The sequence below is a fragment of the Aquila chrysaetos genome, chromosome 2 (genome assembly GCF_900496995.4).
Source record: "Aquila chrysaetos chrysaetos chromosome 2, bAquChr1.4, whole genome shotgun sequence".
Taxonomy (NCBI): domain Eukaryota; kingdom Metazoa; phylum Chordata; class Aves; order Accipitriformes; family Accipitridae; genus Aquila; species Aquila chrysaetos.
The window spans coordinates 30897671-30913389 of NC_044005.1; the positions used below are offsets into that span (position 1 = coordinate 30897671).

General features: G+C 37.4%; 1 protein-coding gene across 6 annotated transcripts in view; it reads right to left on the reverse strand.

Moving 5' to 3' along the window:
* AKAP6 (A-kinase anchoring protein 6) overlaps positions 1-15719 on the reverse strand; it is a 299893-nt gene that overhangs the window by 188582 nt on the left and 95592 nt on the right. For all 6 annotated transcript variants that reach the window (XM_029999554.1, XM_041120194.1, XM_029999563.1 and 3 more), the window contains 2 exons: positions 11642-11893; positions 4521-6308 (listed from right to left, as the gene is read on the reverse strand). In XM_029999554.1, coding sequence (XP_029855414.1) covers positions 4521-6308; positions 11642-11893 — 2040 coding nt within the window. The remainder of the gene's footprint in view (positions 1-4520; positions 6309-11641; positions 11894-15719) is intronic.

Genomic DNA, 15719 nt, shown 5'->3' on the forward strand with positions numbered 1-15719 from the left:
TGGTTGCATGAAGGTGAGGGGATCCCTGACTGGGTCCTGGAAGGCAGCAAAATCTTTTATCCAGCTCTTTGCTGTAGGATCCCTGGGGCATGCTCTACCCCAAAGCAGAAAACATGCAGAGCAGCATTATTTCATTCCCTTAGCCCATCAAGAAGGTGGGTAACCAGTGCCAAGGCTGACCGGGCTCCCCAGACAAAATACAGAGCCAATGGAGTTGAGGGCAAATTCATGAAATGTGATGAGCTAGAAGAACGGGATCGATAGATATCAAATTGCTTCTTGCAGAGGAAATTCAGCTGCCTTTTACAGAAATGGAGCCTGTGATAAAACAGGCTATAAGTCTGTATAACAGGAAAAAATCGGCAATTTGCTTCATACAATTAACCCTGAGGCCTGCAAAGCAAACACATCTTCATTTAAATGGAGTGTCTTGCAAATGGTTACATTTCTACCCTTTGTAATAGTGCCCTCAAAAATCAAGTAGGTGGGATTATCATTGACCACAGATTACAGCACAAGGATGCCAGTATAGTTAATCTAGTATTGCTTTCTAGAGAAGGAGATAAAACTGCCTGAAGAAGGTTTTTTTATTGTTATTATTATTTTATTCACATAAGATGATTGAAAATGCATTGTCATTAGGTCAGCCCAAGATCAGTTCTTTCTTCCAATTTTTCAGTTTGCAAATAAAAATGGGGGAAAAAATAAATTCTTAGTATTATTTTAAGGAAAACTTAGTTTTCTTACAGAAAGTAAACCTTACAGCATTCTGAAACTGATACTATGGAGTCCTAGTGTTACATATGAGAAGTAGCAATTGGCCATCTTCTTATAGCAAAGAACTCTATTGACTTTACCTGTGAGAATGATGTTATATCTTTTTTCCCTCCAGTTAGTATAACAGAAACTACAGAGCTTAATCTGCATTCTAAAAATTCATTTGAGGTAGCTACTAAAAGCTGAACTATACTTTAATAATAAGAGGAACATTCAGAATTTGTTATCACTTGTTCTCACATTTAACTCCAAAAAGTAATTTCTGAAACATACAAGGGACTGCCACATAAATTGTTATGTACCCCAGAATGGAGGTAGCTAGTATTAAAGGCATGAAAAGCATGTGCCAAAGAATTAGCTGCAGTGCAAGGCAAAATATGGCAAGAGTATGCAATATTTATTGTAAAGCAAGAAAGTGATCTTATGTAACAACAAATGGGCCGTCAAGCAGAATTCTGTTTGTAGGTAGACAGACAGATTAACAGCATGATAATACGCATGCAAGGACATCTGCTTAATTTGCAAGTATGAAAACCTACATTTTTTCAGTTTCTGCACATGACTATCCTCCATATAACTGAGAAATGAATAAGGCTTCCAATAAATGCTTTAGCATATGTTCAGCAAATTGCTTACTATCAAGATATTACCAGATTTATGCTAATTTGAAATTATTCCCATCATAATAAAATACTGAAACTTCCTTGTTTGCCCTATTACCTAGCTAAAATATGACTTTCAATTATTTTGAGGCTGCCAGTCCTTTCTAAGATGTTGCTATCCCAAAATGAAAGGTTACTTTAGTTTTGTTTTACAATCTCAATAAATAAAATATTAGGCTAGACACTTGCAGCAGTGTAACTGGATTACTAATGGGCATGAGCATGCTTCTTCTGTCTTTAATTAAGTTCTCATTTCAGAGATCTGACTTCTTTAGCACAAAACTACCACTAACAAGAGTAGTATTGAATTATTGCTAAGACATGTATTCATGCAATTAGGAAACTCTGTTTTGAGTTGGAGACTTCTTATTAAATAACAGAATTAATGTAAATGGCACACTTTTGAGTCTCTGCTTAGGGAATTATGAAACAGGAGATCTAGCAAAAGAAAGGACTCAACTGTGACTCAGGTATGGTATTTTTAGTTAGATTTTGTTTACAATGCTTCATAACATCACATAAGGGAGGAATTTTCTATTTTTCTATTACTTATATCAAATTAAAGTACCTCAGCAAGACACCATAGTGTTATTGAGGCAGGATTTACCTTCGTAAGAGCTCTTGTATTGCAAAATTGGTTCTTCACTAGTCTTACATGCAGAAGATATAATTACTAGCAACAATGGAAAAACTCAGGTGAATAAGCAGCTTGAGAAAAACCTTATATTTCTTTAAAATATTATAATATTATAATTGCCTTGCAAAACATTTCAAAACTTTTCTCTTGATTTTTTTTATTCACCATTCAGGAAGTACATTTTCAAGCCAGATGTAGCTAGCATACATCTTTCTGCATGAAATAAACATGAAACTTTCTTGTGTGCTGCTTTTAAGGGCATGGATCACTGAGCTATCTCTCTTCCTAGCAGTGCTCTTTGCATCTGATCTTCTTTCTGCTTACAGCCCTTCTACTCTGAGCCCCTTCCCATAACATACTTCATAAGATTATTTTCAAACTCCATGATCAACATTTCCCACACATTCATCACAACCAGGAACACTGAGAAATTGTAGAAAAAGCAGTGTCAGCAGTAGCAAAGTTCCTCAAGGACAAGAGCAGCAGCTGTAATCACTAGCTAGAAGGGTTTACTCTGGACAGAGAAGAGCTAACTACCTTTAATTGCTGTCAGGAGCTCAATCCACTCTCCAGAGGAGGTGAGGAGGGGATGGGTATGGAGAGGAAGTGGGTGTTTACAGCTGCAGCCAGTTGTTACAGCTGGTTCTTATTCCTCCATCCTGGCAGGACTGAACTGCAGCTGCAGGGAATCACACAAAGACAGATGACCCCGCCCCCCCCAAAGAGAATTACTTTTTCAAAAAGTTTGAGAAAAATGAACGTGATGATTTGAGAGGGTGATGCAGAATATTTCTCTGCCACCTGCTTCTTGCCAAAAGGATGCTAGTCAGCATCTAGTGGAGGGAGCTGGTCCCTAGATACTCAACAATTCCATTCCTTAAAGCAGGCTTTTGTAGTATCATTTGAAAGACAGCATCTTACGTATTCACAAGCAGCTTTGATGGGATTTGTTGCTTGCACAGGGCTCTGTATCTGTCAGCTTCATCTGGACTAATTTTCAACACTACACAAACTTAAGCACAGAAACAGCTTGCACTTATGAAGACGGTTCTTTCATCAGAGTCCAAAAGATGAATCCCAGCCATCAGGATGGAGTCATTAAACACTGCCCTTTAGAGCTGACTGCTTCAAGGCTGACAGCTGCTGCTCCCTCCTTTGTTTAAGAAGAAATTTCTCTTTCTGTGTTTTCTACCCTGACTTTATACTCAAACATCTCTAGCTCAACTACTTTTGTACTAGTCATAATACTTGCAATGTCTTCAAAAGTTATAGAAACCACGCATCAGAAGAAGCATTTACTGAAGTTATAAAATTAAGTTCTTTTTTCTTAGCTCTTATGGAGCTTGGTAACACAGAAGATAATGCAGATACCAGATTTAACATTTAGATCCCAAGATCACCCTTTAATGCCTATGTCATGAATTTTAAAGGATTTTAAAGTCTAGTAGAGATGGAGCTTTCTTTTCTGACAGCCATATTACTAAACTACATTGAGGATGGACATGAAATGTTCTGAATACAAGAGTTCTCCTCTACATGGCCATGAAGTCAAACCCATCAGAAAATTGAAAGAAAAATTTACTATGAATGTAAGCTATTAATTATATTACTGAGATGGCTAGGTCCTTATTTGATTATTCATTCAAATTCACCTCCCTTTCCAAAGTTTATCTTTTTTCTTGAAAAGATCTCTCATAGTGTTAACTACTTTAAACGTTTCCACTTTATAAGGAAGAGTTACTTCTGAAGAAGTGATGCCAGAAGCCAAGAATGAAATCCTATCTCATCTGAAGTTTAATGGGATAGTATATTATTGCTCTAGCATATTGCACTATTAAATTGCCGTTATTTAGGAAGGATTATTTAAGTAAAATAAAAAAAAAAAAAAGAAAGAAAAAAGAAGAAAAAGAGACATTATTCTTAGTTCCACCACCACTGGAGGGAAATAATCACTGCAAGGGAAGAGAACTGATTAAAAAGAAATGTGTTTATTATGCATGATATGACAGGAATCAAGAAAATGATTCCTCTATTCTTGGACTAAAGCAATTCTCTTTTATAAAGAAAATAAGAAGATGATATTAAGTATAACTTCATTCAAATACAACAAAGATCCCTGATTTTCCAATGTTTATTTTTCACTTCGTTCAAAAATAACTTATCGTGTACCTGATCTTGGCAAAGAGAAGCTCTATTGATAAAATAATATTTTGCCAAATTTAAAGGCATTGGTGTAACTAAAATAACGTAGGCAAATTCTGCAAAGTTATCTGCAGTCATAGCTACCATGATCACTGCTGTTCTCTACCCCTAGCAGTCACTAGATGTGACTATTTGCATCATTAAAAGAAAACAAGAAAGCAACAGCACCCCTGCCCAGAGCTCCATGTCCATACATAGGCTTATCAAGAACACAGCAGAAGAACACAGGATTATTGCCTTACCTCAATTTTTTCCCATATGGTTTCATAATTCTCTTGGTGTTGTATATCTTGCATCAGTTCATGAATTAAAGCTGATTTATTTGAGGCAGAGGTATCATTCTCAGCGGGGTGAGTGACAGCAGTCCTTTCTGACTTTTCTTCAATGTATTTTTTAATGCAAGATACCGGCATACAAAGATCTTCATCAGAGAGAATATCACTGAGAGGCCCAGATTCAATACTGTCACCTAAGGAGGATGCTATATCACTTGAAGAGCTTGGTGAAATTCTACCCATTTTTTTGTGCTTTTTTGTCTGATACGTTGGATACATTTCTGAATCTGAGTTCATTTCTGACAGCTCCCAGTCATCAATGTTTTGAATGGTTTCTCGTCTGGGCTTTTGGGGCAGCAACTTTGTCAAATTTTCTAGTTTTAAAGCTAATACTTCAGTCTGTTTGAGATGTGAAGGAAGTGCTAAATATTCATCAGATCCATACCAGACCTCACCATCTTTACTGTTCTTCTGAGTATAGTTTGGTGTTGAGGAGAAGCTTTTATTATTCTTTCTTCTCAGTAGAAGAGGTGATGAGTTGGTAAGCTCAGAACCAGCTGAGGAAGCACTCTTCTGGCTACGTGTTGGTGAACTAAAAGGCTCAGTTTTATCTTGTGATTGCCCATTTGGGTCTGCCTGGTTACAAGATTCTGATGATGCAGAAGAATCTGTTTCCGTCTCCTCCAGAGTCTGAGAGTTATGAGAAGTAATTCCATTCTGTAGAGAAGAACGTCCTCTTTTTTTGACTTGTATTGGTGGAGCTGTTTTACACATACCTCCAGGTGTTCTGCCAGCTTTCACTTTCTCTGGAGCATCATGAGACTTCTTGTGCTTTGATTTTTCTTTACAGGTGTAGAAAGTAGACTTTCCTAGACTTACAGGACTGTCCTTAAAGTGATTATTTATTGTGTACTCGAGATTTCTATCACCTATTGTATTTAAGCAATCATATGACTGACTAACTGCAGATGCACTGTTAGTGTAGGGTGACTGTAAAGCTAGGCAAAGCTTGGACCTGTCCGGTGGATCTAACAATGAGGGTGTACTTCTACTCATTTCATTTTTAACTATCTGAGAGATTTGCCTTTTTAAATCATTGGCTTCCATGTAATCTTTAAACACATCATCTTTCAGAAACAGACCTCTTTTTGGTAATGTAGGCTGTGTAGGGGAGTCTTCATTATAGTTAAAGCAGTCTCTTATGGACCTCTTAGGAGTTGAGTTTTCACAGTGAGAATGTTTGATTTTTTCACTGGTGTGCTGTGGAAGATTGCATTCTGGGTTCTTTAATGTGGAAACTGGTTTGCTGTCAGTAGGTAAAACACCATCTTCAGAGCAGGGTCCTTTAGAAAGAGAGGAGTTTACAGAAGAAGATACTAGTGAGAGCTCATGTGGTGCTTTCCTGTCTTTGCTTTCTTCTCCATCTTCTGCTGAAAGAGGTACCTGGGTTTCTTTCTCATTTAATGTTTCATTACACTGGGAAGCAATGGAATCAGTTGCTACTGCAAGTAAACCCACACTTCTGATAAGTCCTGGAAAGTCCTTATCCATCTCGCTGTAGTTCCAGGATTCAAATGATTTTGCTTTCCCTTGGCTGGAGGTCATATCATCCAGAGCACCAAGCAGATCCTCACTAGGACTGTAGTCAGATAGTTCAAATGCAGTAATACCACAATCCAGTGACAAGTAATTTTGAGAACATTTAATGGTTAACTGTCCAGAATCATCAACTTCAGTTAAAGAGTCAAGACGGTCCTGAAATAAATGAAGAAACGGTACATTTTTAGAAGACTAATTTTCATATACAACACAGGCAAGTAACAAACTATCAGCTTCTATGTTTCACTGCCTAATATCTAGAAAAGCATTCATCACTGACCTGCCTGTTTTTGCAGTACCCTGTAGATGAGCAAACCATTCAAAAGTTTTTGGGAATTAAATGGCAGTAAACTGAAAAATGCTTAGTTTCAGTCTGGTGCAGCAAGTTACTTAAAAATAGCAACTCACTCTTGTATTGGTGTTCTCCTCCTTAAATTCTGCCTCAGTTCTACTTACTCTGTAGCTGGCACTCAGAAATTCCATGCAGCAGACTCATAGTATTTCCTGTGTTAACTACCTCAAACAGAATGGAGGGCATCTTGGGGACTGCTGAGTATATCAGCCACCTTCTTAATCTTGTGTTCTCAGAAATCCATGCTGCTCTATGATCTTTCAGTTGATTGCCAGAATGTTTTTTCCAAGCATCATCTAGCAATGAAAGACATTTCTTCCCATATTTATGAGATAGAGGTTGCTAACCACATTTCACTTTTTCGTAGCATTATCAACTGAGGATTTATCTGCTGGATATTTGGAGCACAAATGGAGAACAGCTCAAGGAAAAGAAACTATAGCCTGGAATCCTAAACCTCTGGCCTGCCATGTCCCCTTGTCAGCATCTTCTCAATGGAAGTCCTTCAATCTCAGAAACACAGACATAGCCAGAGGACACTATCTCAGATGGCAAATGAGATTTTAAGATCAAAGTCAAATTAATGTTTATAAAAATTTTGGTGACTTATTTGAAGGACACTAAAAAAATCTGACTACATTAAGATCTGAAAGCAGCCTGATATATAACAATCACAGCAAAATTATGTTTAGTCAACATTTTATAAGCATATTTTTAGTAGAAGATTTAATGTTCTAACACCTAGGCAGGCCTCGACTATTTCCGGATCCCAGCACATAATTTGAAACCTGAACATAGGATCAAATAATTCTGAAACAATTTCTGTTCTTATTTACACTGGTGTACATCTTAAGTAACTCCATGAAACTATCTAGAACAAGAGAAATTGGCAGAGCTTGTCAACTGGACAAAAGAAACTGAAAAGCAGAATTTAAAATAAAAAAGCCAACATTTAGCCCAAGTGCTTACAGAAACTACTCAAAAAACATCATAAAGGGCAGAAACTCATGTTTTAGGATTTTAACTTTAGGTGCCTAAATCAGTACACTGGTGTTTCTTCTCAGGTTTGGTTTTCATAATAGAGTTTTTTAAAGCAAACTTTTGAGTATCCACTAAATAGATTCCTGCCTGAATTATTCCCTGGAACACCTTGTCTGACTACACTGTCTAAATCCATAGTTTAAGGACCTTAAGCATCATGCCTGAAGAAGGTGCAATAACCCCACAATCTCTTCATCTCACAACAAACCACTTGGATTTTGGTCTGAACAAGAATAATCTCAATGAAGAAGGTTGAGCCCTGTACTCTGTCCACCTCACTTGCATTAGTCAAAGTAAAAATATAAAAAATCCTCCAGCTAAAAATATTTATAGAAAAGATTGATTAGAAAGTTATTTATCAACCATAATCTTGGACATTGAAAATATCTTCTATTTAGCACATTCTATCCAGATGTAGAATCTATGCCACAAATAGTACATTGTCAATAGTGCAGAATTGAAATGGGAAGTTTCTATAAATCTGTCAAATTTATATTTTGGAGCTGCATTTATTAAGGAAAATAACTACTAAACAATGATCAGTATTACAGCTGCATTTTCCCTCTAATCTCAGGAAAAGATTAGAAACTGTAAAACCATATATAAATCAGAACCCTTTCCAAGGCCCTAAGGGCCTTGATTTCTCCTGAGTAATGAGTTCCATTCCTTCGTCTCTTAAAAATGTGTTTATTAACATTAATAACATTTACAATCATGTGCATTAAACCACCTTGTTTGGTCATTTTCCAAGCAGCCTCTTAAATGTGTGCTTCAGAGGAGCATTATTTAATGCCAGTATTACCATGTTTTTATTATTGTTGTTATTTCAGAAAAATATTATATTTAGTTATTTGCTTGGCTACCAATAGGAATACCTTAGTTCAAAAAATTTGTCCCTTTTCACATAGTAATGCTTCCTGTAAAGCTCTGTAGGTTGTTTCCAATACCTTCTTGTATTCATATTTAAACCAGCACAATTCTGCATTTTCTTTTACTTTTTCAAATAAACTAATTTAATTTGTAAGAGATTTCTTTTGTGACTTTACCACCTGTTTGGGAACATCAGGATTCATGGTATTTTAACATAGCCTTATGCTGATCCTTTCCCTATTTTCCGGCTTTATCAATTGTGAAATAAAACTCACAGGTTGGGTTCAGCTGGACAGAACTCAGGCTGTACAGAACTCATTTTTGTCTCCTTCTTATCTATCTCTGGGTAACTCCTGGAGGAGAAATTGTCCTTCAAAATCTTAACTCTCCAAAGTTTTTTATTAAAAAAAATATTTTCTTAATTTGACTTCTCCAACATGGCATGCAGCTTGCCTCACTGGTTCCTCTATTTCCTCCAAGCCATGAAACTTTTTGTGCCCTTTCCTGCTGGCATCTTATTCAGTATGGTGCTGCTGAGATAGCCAAAAACGGTTACTGCCTGCCCAGTTAACGAGCTGGGTTCCTAACCAAGCCAGTACAGCCTGTGCTGTACACTTTCATGTTTTGGTAGCCACTCAACCAGTGTTATCCCTGTTCATTATGTTGAGGCTAACTTGTGCACATTTATGTGTGTTACAGCTACAGTGTAAATATAGCCCAAGCGGGACTGTTGCACTGTGATTGACTGTGCAGTCTCCGAACTGAGAGAGTAGTGAATGTTATCAAGATGAGACTGTCTGACTGAACATGAAAGAAATCTTGGCAGGTCACTTCTTCCATGGAGCTCCTCAGTTAACTGGCAGCCAAAGCCGCTCTTCACTGTTACACAGAAGACAGCTGACTTCAGGAGCGAGTCTTATTCTGTGAAACATTCTGTGAAACAATAGGTTCATGGACTGTAGAAAAGCATAACATTTACTGTACTGGTTCAGATCAAATTTCTGTCTAGCCCAGTATCCTCTCTCTGCATCAGTTCTAAACATTTTCTACTAGCTGCGCTATAAGACATGGGCATACGTACATGCCCCTTCCACACAGAACGTTTCTACCCTCACTGCCAGCTTCTACCAATGAGCATCTGCAGGTTGTAATTCCTCCTATCTTTGCTTAGTTTTCACATTTATTTTTTTAACTTCTTTCCACTTCTAAGTGTCCTACAGTAGTGAATTCCAGAATAGAAGTCTTTGTTGTGTGTGAAAGTTTCCTTCTATTCGTTTCAAACCAGATGACTTCTCAATCTTAGGAGAAAAAAATAAACTGTTGTTCACGGTTCATAATCCCCAAGGAGTACTGAAAATTAGGAGAATGATTCTCCAAGGAAGGGTTATCTGTATGGGCAAAGTTTTCTAGGTTTCCTCAAACAGTCTCACTGTTCACATATGCATGAAAATCCCTAATAGATAATACTTGTATCATGAAGCACTTACTAGTCACACAATGTAGGCCTGTCTAGGAAAGGATATGGGGGAAACACCAAAAAAAAGGTAGATAAGAGTAGATACCATTGTCTCTACATTACATTTTATTTATTTATTTATTTTCATCAAATAAAGCCACTACCGTTATACCTGATGAAAAGCTTGAATAAATACCTGAAGGTTAAAAACTGCAGAGCAATTTCTGGGAACCAATTCAGGCATTAGAGCAGAAACTTAATATTAATATTGTGTCCCTGCTATTGCTAGCCATTAATTTTATCAAATACTATTTATGTTTTAGTTGGGGTGGAAAAAAAGAATCACATCAGGATATTTTGGGGTTTTATTACCACATAAGCCTACCTGGCAACATGTTTTTTCCCCACTGAAAGGTAATCTATCCTTCCCCAGTGAGTCCTCCCCTGTATTGGAGGGATGTGTTTTATAGCAGTTTTAATCAGATCCAGATGGGACGTTTCCTGTTTCTTAGTATCTGAATCTGCCCCTTCCTTATGTCTTGAAATCACAATGCTCATAAAATAATGACTTCACCCTAATTCACCACTCTGGATATTCAGACAAGTATGGATTTCCTTCAGACTTGCCAGAGAAGGTTAACCAGTAACAGCAAAGCAGAAACTGAAACTGAAGCACCAGGTGTGTATACATCAGGAAGAGGGGGTGTAGAAGGTGGGCCTGGGCATACCTGAGCATTGATTTCAGGACCACCCACTCTGTTGTGCAAAGATAAATATAAAACCCAACAGAGACCAGAGAAATACACACATTCTCTTTAAACTTGAGTGATCTGAAATTCAGGACATGTTTAGGGGACTTCTGACATCCTCTGTAACACAGGTTGCAGAATCTCACTGCACTGATATAGAGGTCTCTTTCTGTAAATGTATCTAACAAAAGCATTTTATCCTAAACTTAGGACTTCCAGTATATGAAGAATCCACTACACACTAAGGTAACTTCTATTAACCATTAATTATCCTAACTGTTGAAAACGTGCATCTTCTTTCAGCTTTAAAAATTAGGCCAGTAGTGTCCTTCTAACTAAGCTAATTTAGTAATAATGAAGTCAAAGGAAAAGGCATTTTAGTTAAATGAATCCAGATTTACAAACCATTTAGATGTGTGTGAATTTGACACCCTGTTAGAATAAAAAATGTATGATTCATGCATCATTTCTCAAACAAAATGTGTGACTGTTTAGAGGCATATTGCAGAATTGCCACTCAAACAAATGAAAGTCCATCCTCTCTGCTATAAAGCAATATTGACCGAGTCTGGAAAGTTTTGGAAAACATTGTGTAAGCTTCAGGTTTGTGTATGCAAGAAAGGAAGTGTCTTTGCTTTTCATTAAAGAATTCATTGCACATAAAAATTGAGGTTTGAATTGGATATGAGCTTTAAATTCACAAGCAAACAGACCAAGGACTTTGGACCAGATGCACCTTTGTAAGTGTTTCCAATCCTTTAGGAAAAATATTTCAATCCGGAGAAAACATTGGTAGCCCCTAGCATGACGCTTCTGAAAGTTGACCTTAAAGTACTTGCTTTAATTTGGTTCAATGAGAACACATAACAGCTGAAGACACTTAAAACACAAAATTAGCAAAATATCTAGAAGACAAGTAAGCCATCCTTAAAATTGTCATCCTAGCAATTTTAGATGTGCAACAGGGATGAGGTGCTTCAAATACAGATTAAATTCTCAAAATTTAATTTAGTTACTATACCTCCTTAGTCTCTTCAGAAAACGCTTGCAGAATATCAGTCTGCCTGGTGTAGTTTCCATTGGCGTCTTGTAGTCCCTGGAGAATACGCTCCCTCAGAACCAGAACAGAAACACGTAGCTGGTGCCAGAGTAGTTGTACAGTGTGGATATCGACTATCACATTGACAGAGTAAGACAGAAGCTTCAGGGAAAACTCAGTCTCTAGTAAAGCATGAATTTGTTCAACATGATCAGATATATCTTCACAAATGTCCTGTAATGGAAAAATAAAGTAGATATTTAGCTACAGGCATGGTCCTTCCATGGATCAGCCCTACTTTTAATCTACTTTTTGTTAAATGCAGAATAGATTATTTCAGAGAGGAAAGATAATGTAATTAATACATCCAGGGTTCTCTTTTTTTTTTTTTTTTTTTTAATTTATGGCAATGCTACAGCAACTGAACCAGCAGCTGTCCTGTTTGGCAGGACTGCTCAGTAAGTGCAGAGATAGCATACAATAAAGAAGGATGGCACAACAAGATCGTATGAACCAGAAGCAGAAAACCAACACTGTACAGTGACATCCTAGATGACAGCAATAGGAATGAAAGTGATAAGATTACCACAAGCAGTCTCTCTCTCTGCTTCTCCCCCTCCCCGCTCCAGTTAAAATGCAAAGAATCTGATCTGTGCCATCATCAACAAATTTCTTTTGGACAGAATTTACCTTTTAATCTAGCCTCTATAGCCAAGTAGGGCAAAAGTCTGGGATAGACTCATTGTGGATAAACTATTCCTGAGATTTTGCTGATTGCTGTGATGAGAGGGTGCTAACTTTTGCATAGTCTTATTCTGGACTCGAACAGAAGATGGGTGGAGAAGGAGAAAGTGGAAACACAGAGAAGCTGTGAACAGTTGTGTTGAGAAAGCAGAAAAGAAAATGTAAGTTACCAGATTATAAAACTAAGATTTTGATGGGATGGTATCCTCTAAATTTAACAATTAATGTTCCAGATTTCTAAACTGTGCTGCATACAGTGTAAAATCTTTACAATCTAGTCTTAATCTTCTTTGTGAAAGGATAAGTCACAAGACTAAAGAATATTTAGACATATACTATTGAGTGAACAACACCGTTTTCTGACAGTTCTGTCTGAAAACTGTGTAAAAAGCATACAAGTAAGGAAATGTGATTAAGATACTGAAAAAAAATTAGCACTGGATCCTAGAAGGTTTTTTCCCTACATCTGGGGCACATATTTAAAGGTGACTTAATAGCTTATTTAAATCCAACACATATCTTTTAAAAAAAACATAAAGAAATTATTTTAATTCAAACCTTCAGAGATGTCTTTATTAGGTAAAGGGTAGTATATGCATAACATCAATAAAAATGTGAATAAACAAGATAATTTTGATTAATTTCAAATTTGCTATCAAAACAATTCTATCAGACAATTACAATGAAACCTTATGTCTCTGATGATACTCTTGTGGTTCTGTACAGCAGTAGAATAACAAGAAAATCAGTAAAGGTGATTCTTTCTAAATTAATAATACATTGCAGTAATTTTTATCAGTTCAGATTTGACATCTTCAGTCTGAAAGTAAAGTCAAATTATTGAATATGTAATTATATGTATGTAACAAACAAATAACAGATAATTTTAGTACAACAGATAGCACAATATTAACCCTTGAGAAACTATTATGGTTGAGTACTATTGGTAGTTACTCATTTTAATAAAGCACTGACAGCTAAATCAAGGTCCCCTGCAGGAGTAGCTCTCAGAAATGCCAGAGATGAGCACAAAACATTGGAGTTTTAAGCAGCAGAGTTTTGGGGCTGCCTTGAAAGAATAGTAGCTCTCCCCTCTATCCTCAGTCCCTTTGTTGTGACAACCAGCATCTATATCTGCAAGTACAAAAGACAGCCTCACCTGGCCACATGTAGGGCTGCAAGTGCTCAGGGCTTCAAATATCCACATGCTTCCAGGTGAGTAAATGGACTCTCTAGTTACCATATTAGTGTGCTAATCTAATTCTACAGATATACACAAACAAAGCTAAAACTCTCAGCAAAATCTTTTCCAAGTTTTGGAAAAGGTTATTATTATTTATTTATCCAACTGCAACTGAAACTTGACTGAAAAGCATAGCTTTATTTCCATGTTGTTTCAAATGTTTTAAAGAGTATTTTTAGTGAATTAGTTTGACTAAATTTGCATTCACTTCTCCAATGTTGTTCATGTTTTTTCCTCTTGGCCATAAAGAAATCTAATTTTAATTTCAGGGATTAAAAAATAAGTTGTTGCCCAGTAACTGTAACTTTGCAAATTAGACTCAATCTATAGAAAAATATCTAATATAGCTTCACCTAGACTAATCATGTGAATGAGTTTAAGTTTGTGTCAACCTGCAAAACAAGTTTTCATGATTTTCCAGCTTCACACACAGAGTTATATGCTGAATTCAACTGCCATAGGAATTCTCAGAGGTTGAAAATGCAAAGCCGTAAGAAGAAAGTATTAACAACGAGAAAGTGCCTCTTGACATTTATTTGGTAATGTACAGAAAATATTGGCTAATTAATCTAGATACTACTCTAAATCAAGCGTTCAGACCCACACTTTAAACAAGTTTTCTCTTGAGCTACCATTACGCTACCAAAGCATCTCAAATTCCTGAAGTAGACAAACTCTGAAGCACTTACAGACTACTGTGAGGATAGCAGCAGCCAAATGCTTTATGTATTAACAAGATAATTAACCACTCTTGACAGTTTCAGTATGTGCTGGTTTTGGCTGGGATAGAGTTAATTTTCTTCATAGCAGCTAGTATGGGGCTATGTTTTGGATTTGTGCTGGAAACAGTGCTGATAATGGCAAGATGTTTTCGTTACTGCTGAGCAGTGCTTACCCAGCGCCAAGGCCTTTTCTGCTCCTCACCCCACCCCACCAGCGAGCAGGCTGGGGGTGCACAAGGAGTTGGGAGGGGACACAGCCGGGACAGCTGACCCCAACTGTCCCAAGGGGTATTCCAGACCATATGACATCATGCTCAAGCATGGAGGAAGAAGAAGGAAGGGGGGGACGTTCAGAGTGATGGCATTTGTTTTCCCAAGTAACCCTTACGCGTGATGGAGCCCTGCTTTCCTGGAGATGGCTGAACACCTGCCTGCCCACGGGAAGTGGTGAATGAATTCCTTGTTTTGCTTTGCTTGCGTGTGCGGCTTTTGCTTTACCTATTAAACTGTCTTTATCTCAACCCACGCGTTTTGTCACTTTTACCCTTCTGATTCTCTCTCCTGTCCCACTGGAAGGGAGTGAGCGAGCAGCTGGGTGGTGCTTAGTTGCTGGCTGGGGTTGAACCACGACACAGTAACATGGAGAGAACCTAAGGCTGACCTCATCCATATCCAGGTAAAGGTCAAGTACTCTGATCTTACATGTAAGACTACCATCTCAGTCAAAGTACCAGCTCTTAAAGAGTTTAGGTTTTAGAAAGAGTGGGTGGCCAAAGAACAGGAAGCTATTTTCTGAGTGAATGAATGAGCCAGGTAGGAAATCTAAGTCCCTACATACCTTTTCATAATATATAAATTCTGAGCTCCATTTTCTGACTTTATCATCAGCTCCATCTCCCTTCTAGCCTGGAATTAGTACAGCACTGAACTGTCACTGTAGTCTTGTCTTTACTTTTATGGGAGAATAGAAAGGATTTTTTCTTTTCTGGTAAGTATGTTGACATTACATGATCTTTAGGGCTGTTCGTTTGGTTTGGTTTTTCTTCTCTTCCTATTAGATGAAAATCTGACTGAACCACTCAGGAAGTCTGAATTCATTTGCAACAGGGCCAGGCATAGATTTAAAGCGATTTAACTCCCCTATTAATAGCTCCAGCTATTCAACGTCCAGAAGTCCCGGGCAAATGTCTACAATGCATGCACAAGTTCAATATGCCCAGTTCAATATTACACATATGCTGTGCAGTCCACCTGCACATGCACTCTAAGTCTGAAGACAGACAAGAGTAGGCTGGATTCACTGTGTGCTTAAAGAGTGGTAGTGTCAGTGCAGCAGTCTTACTGAACATGC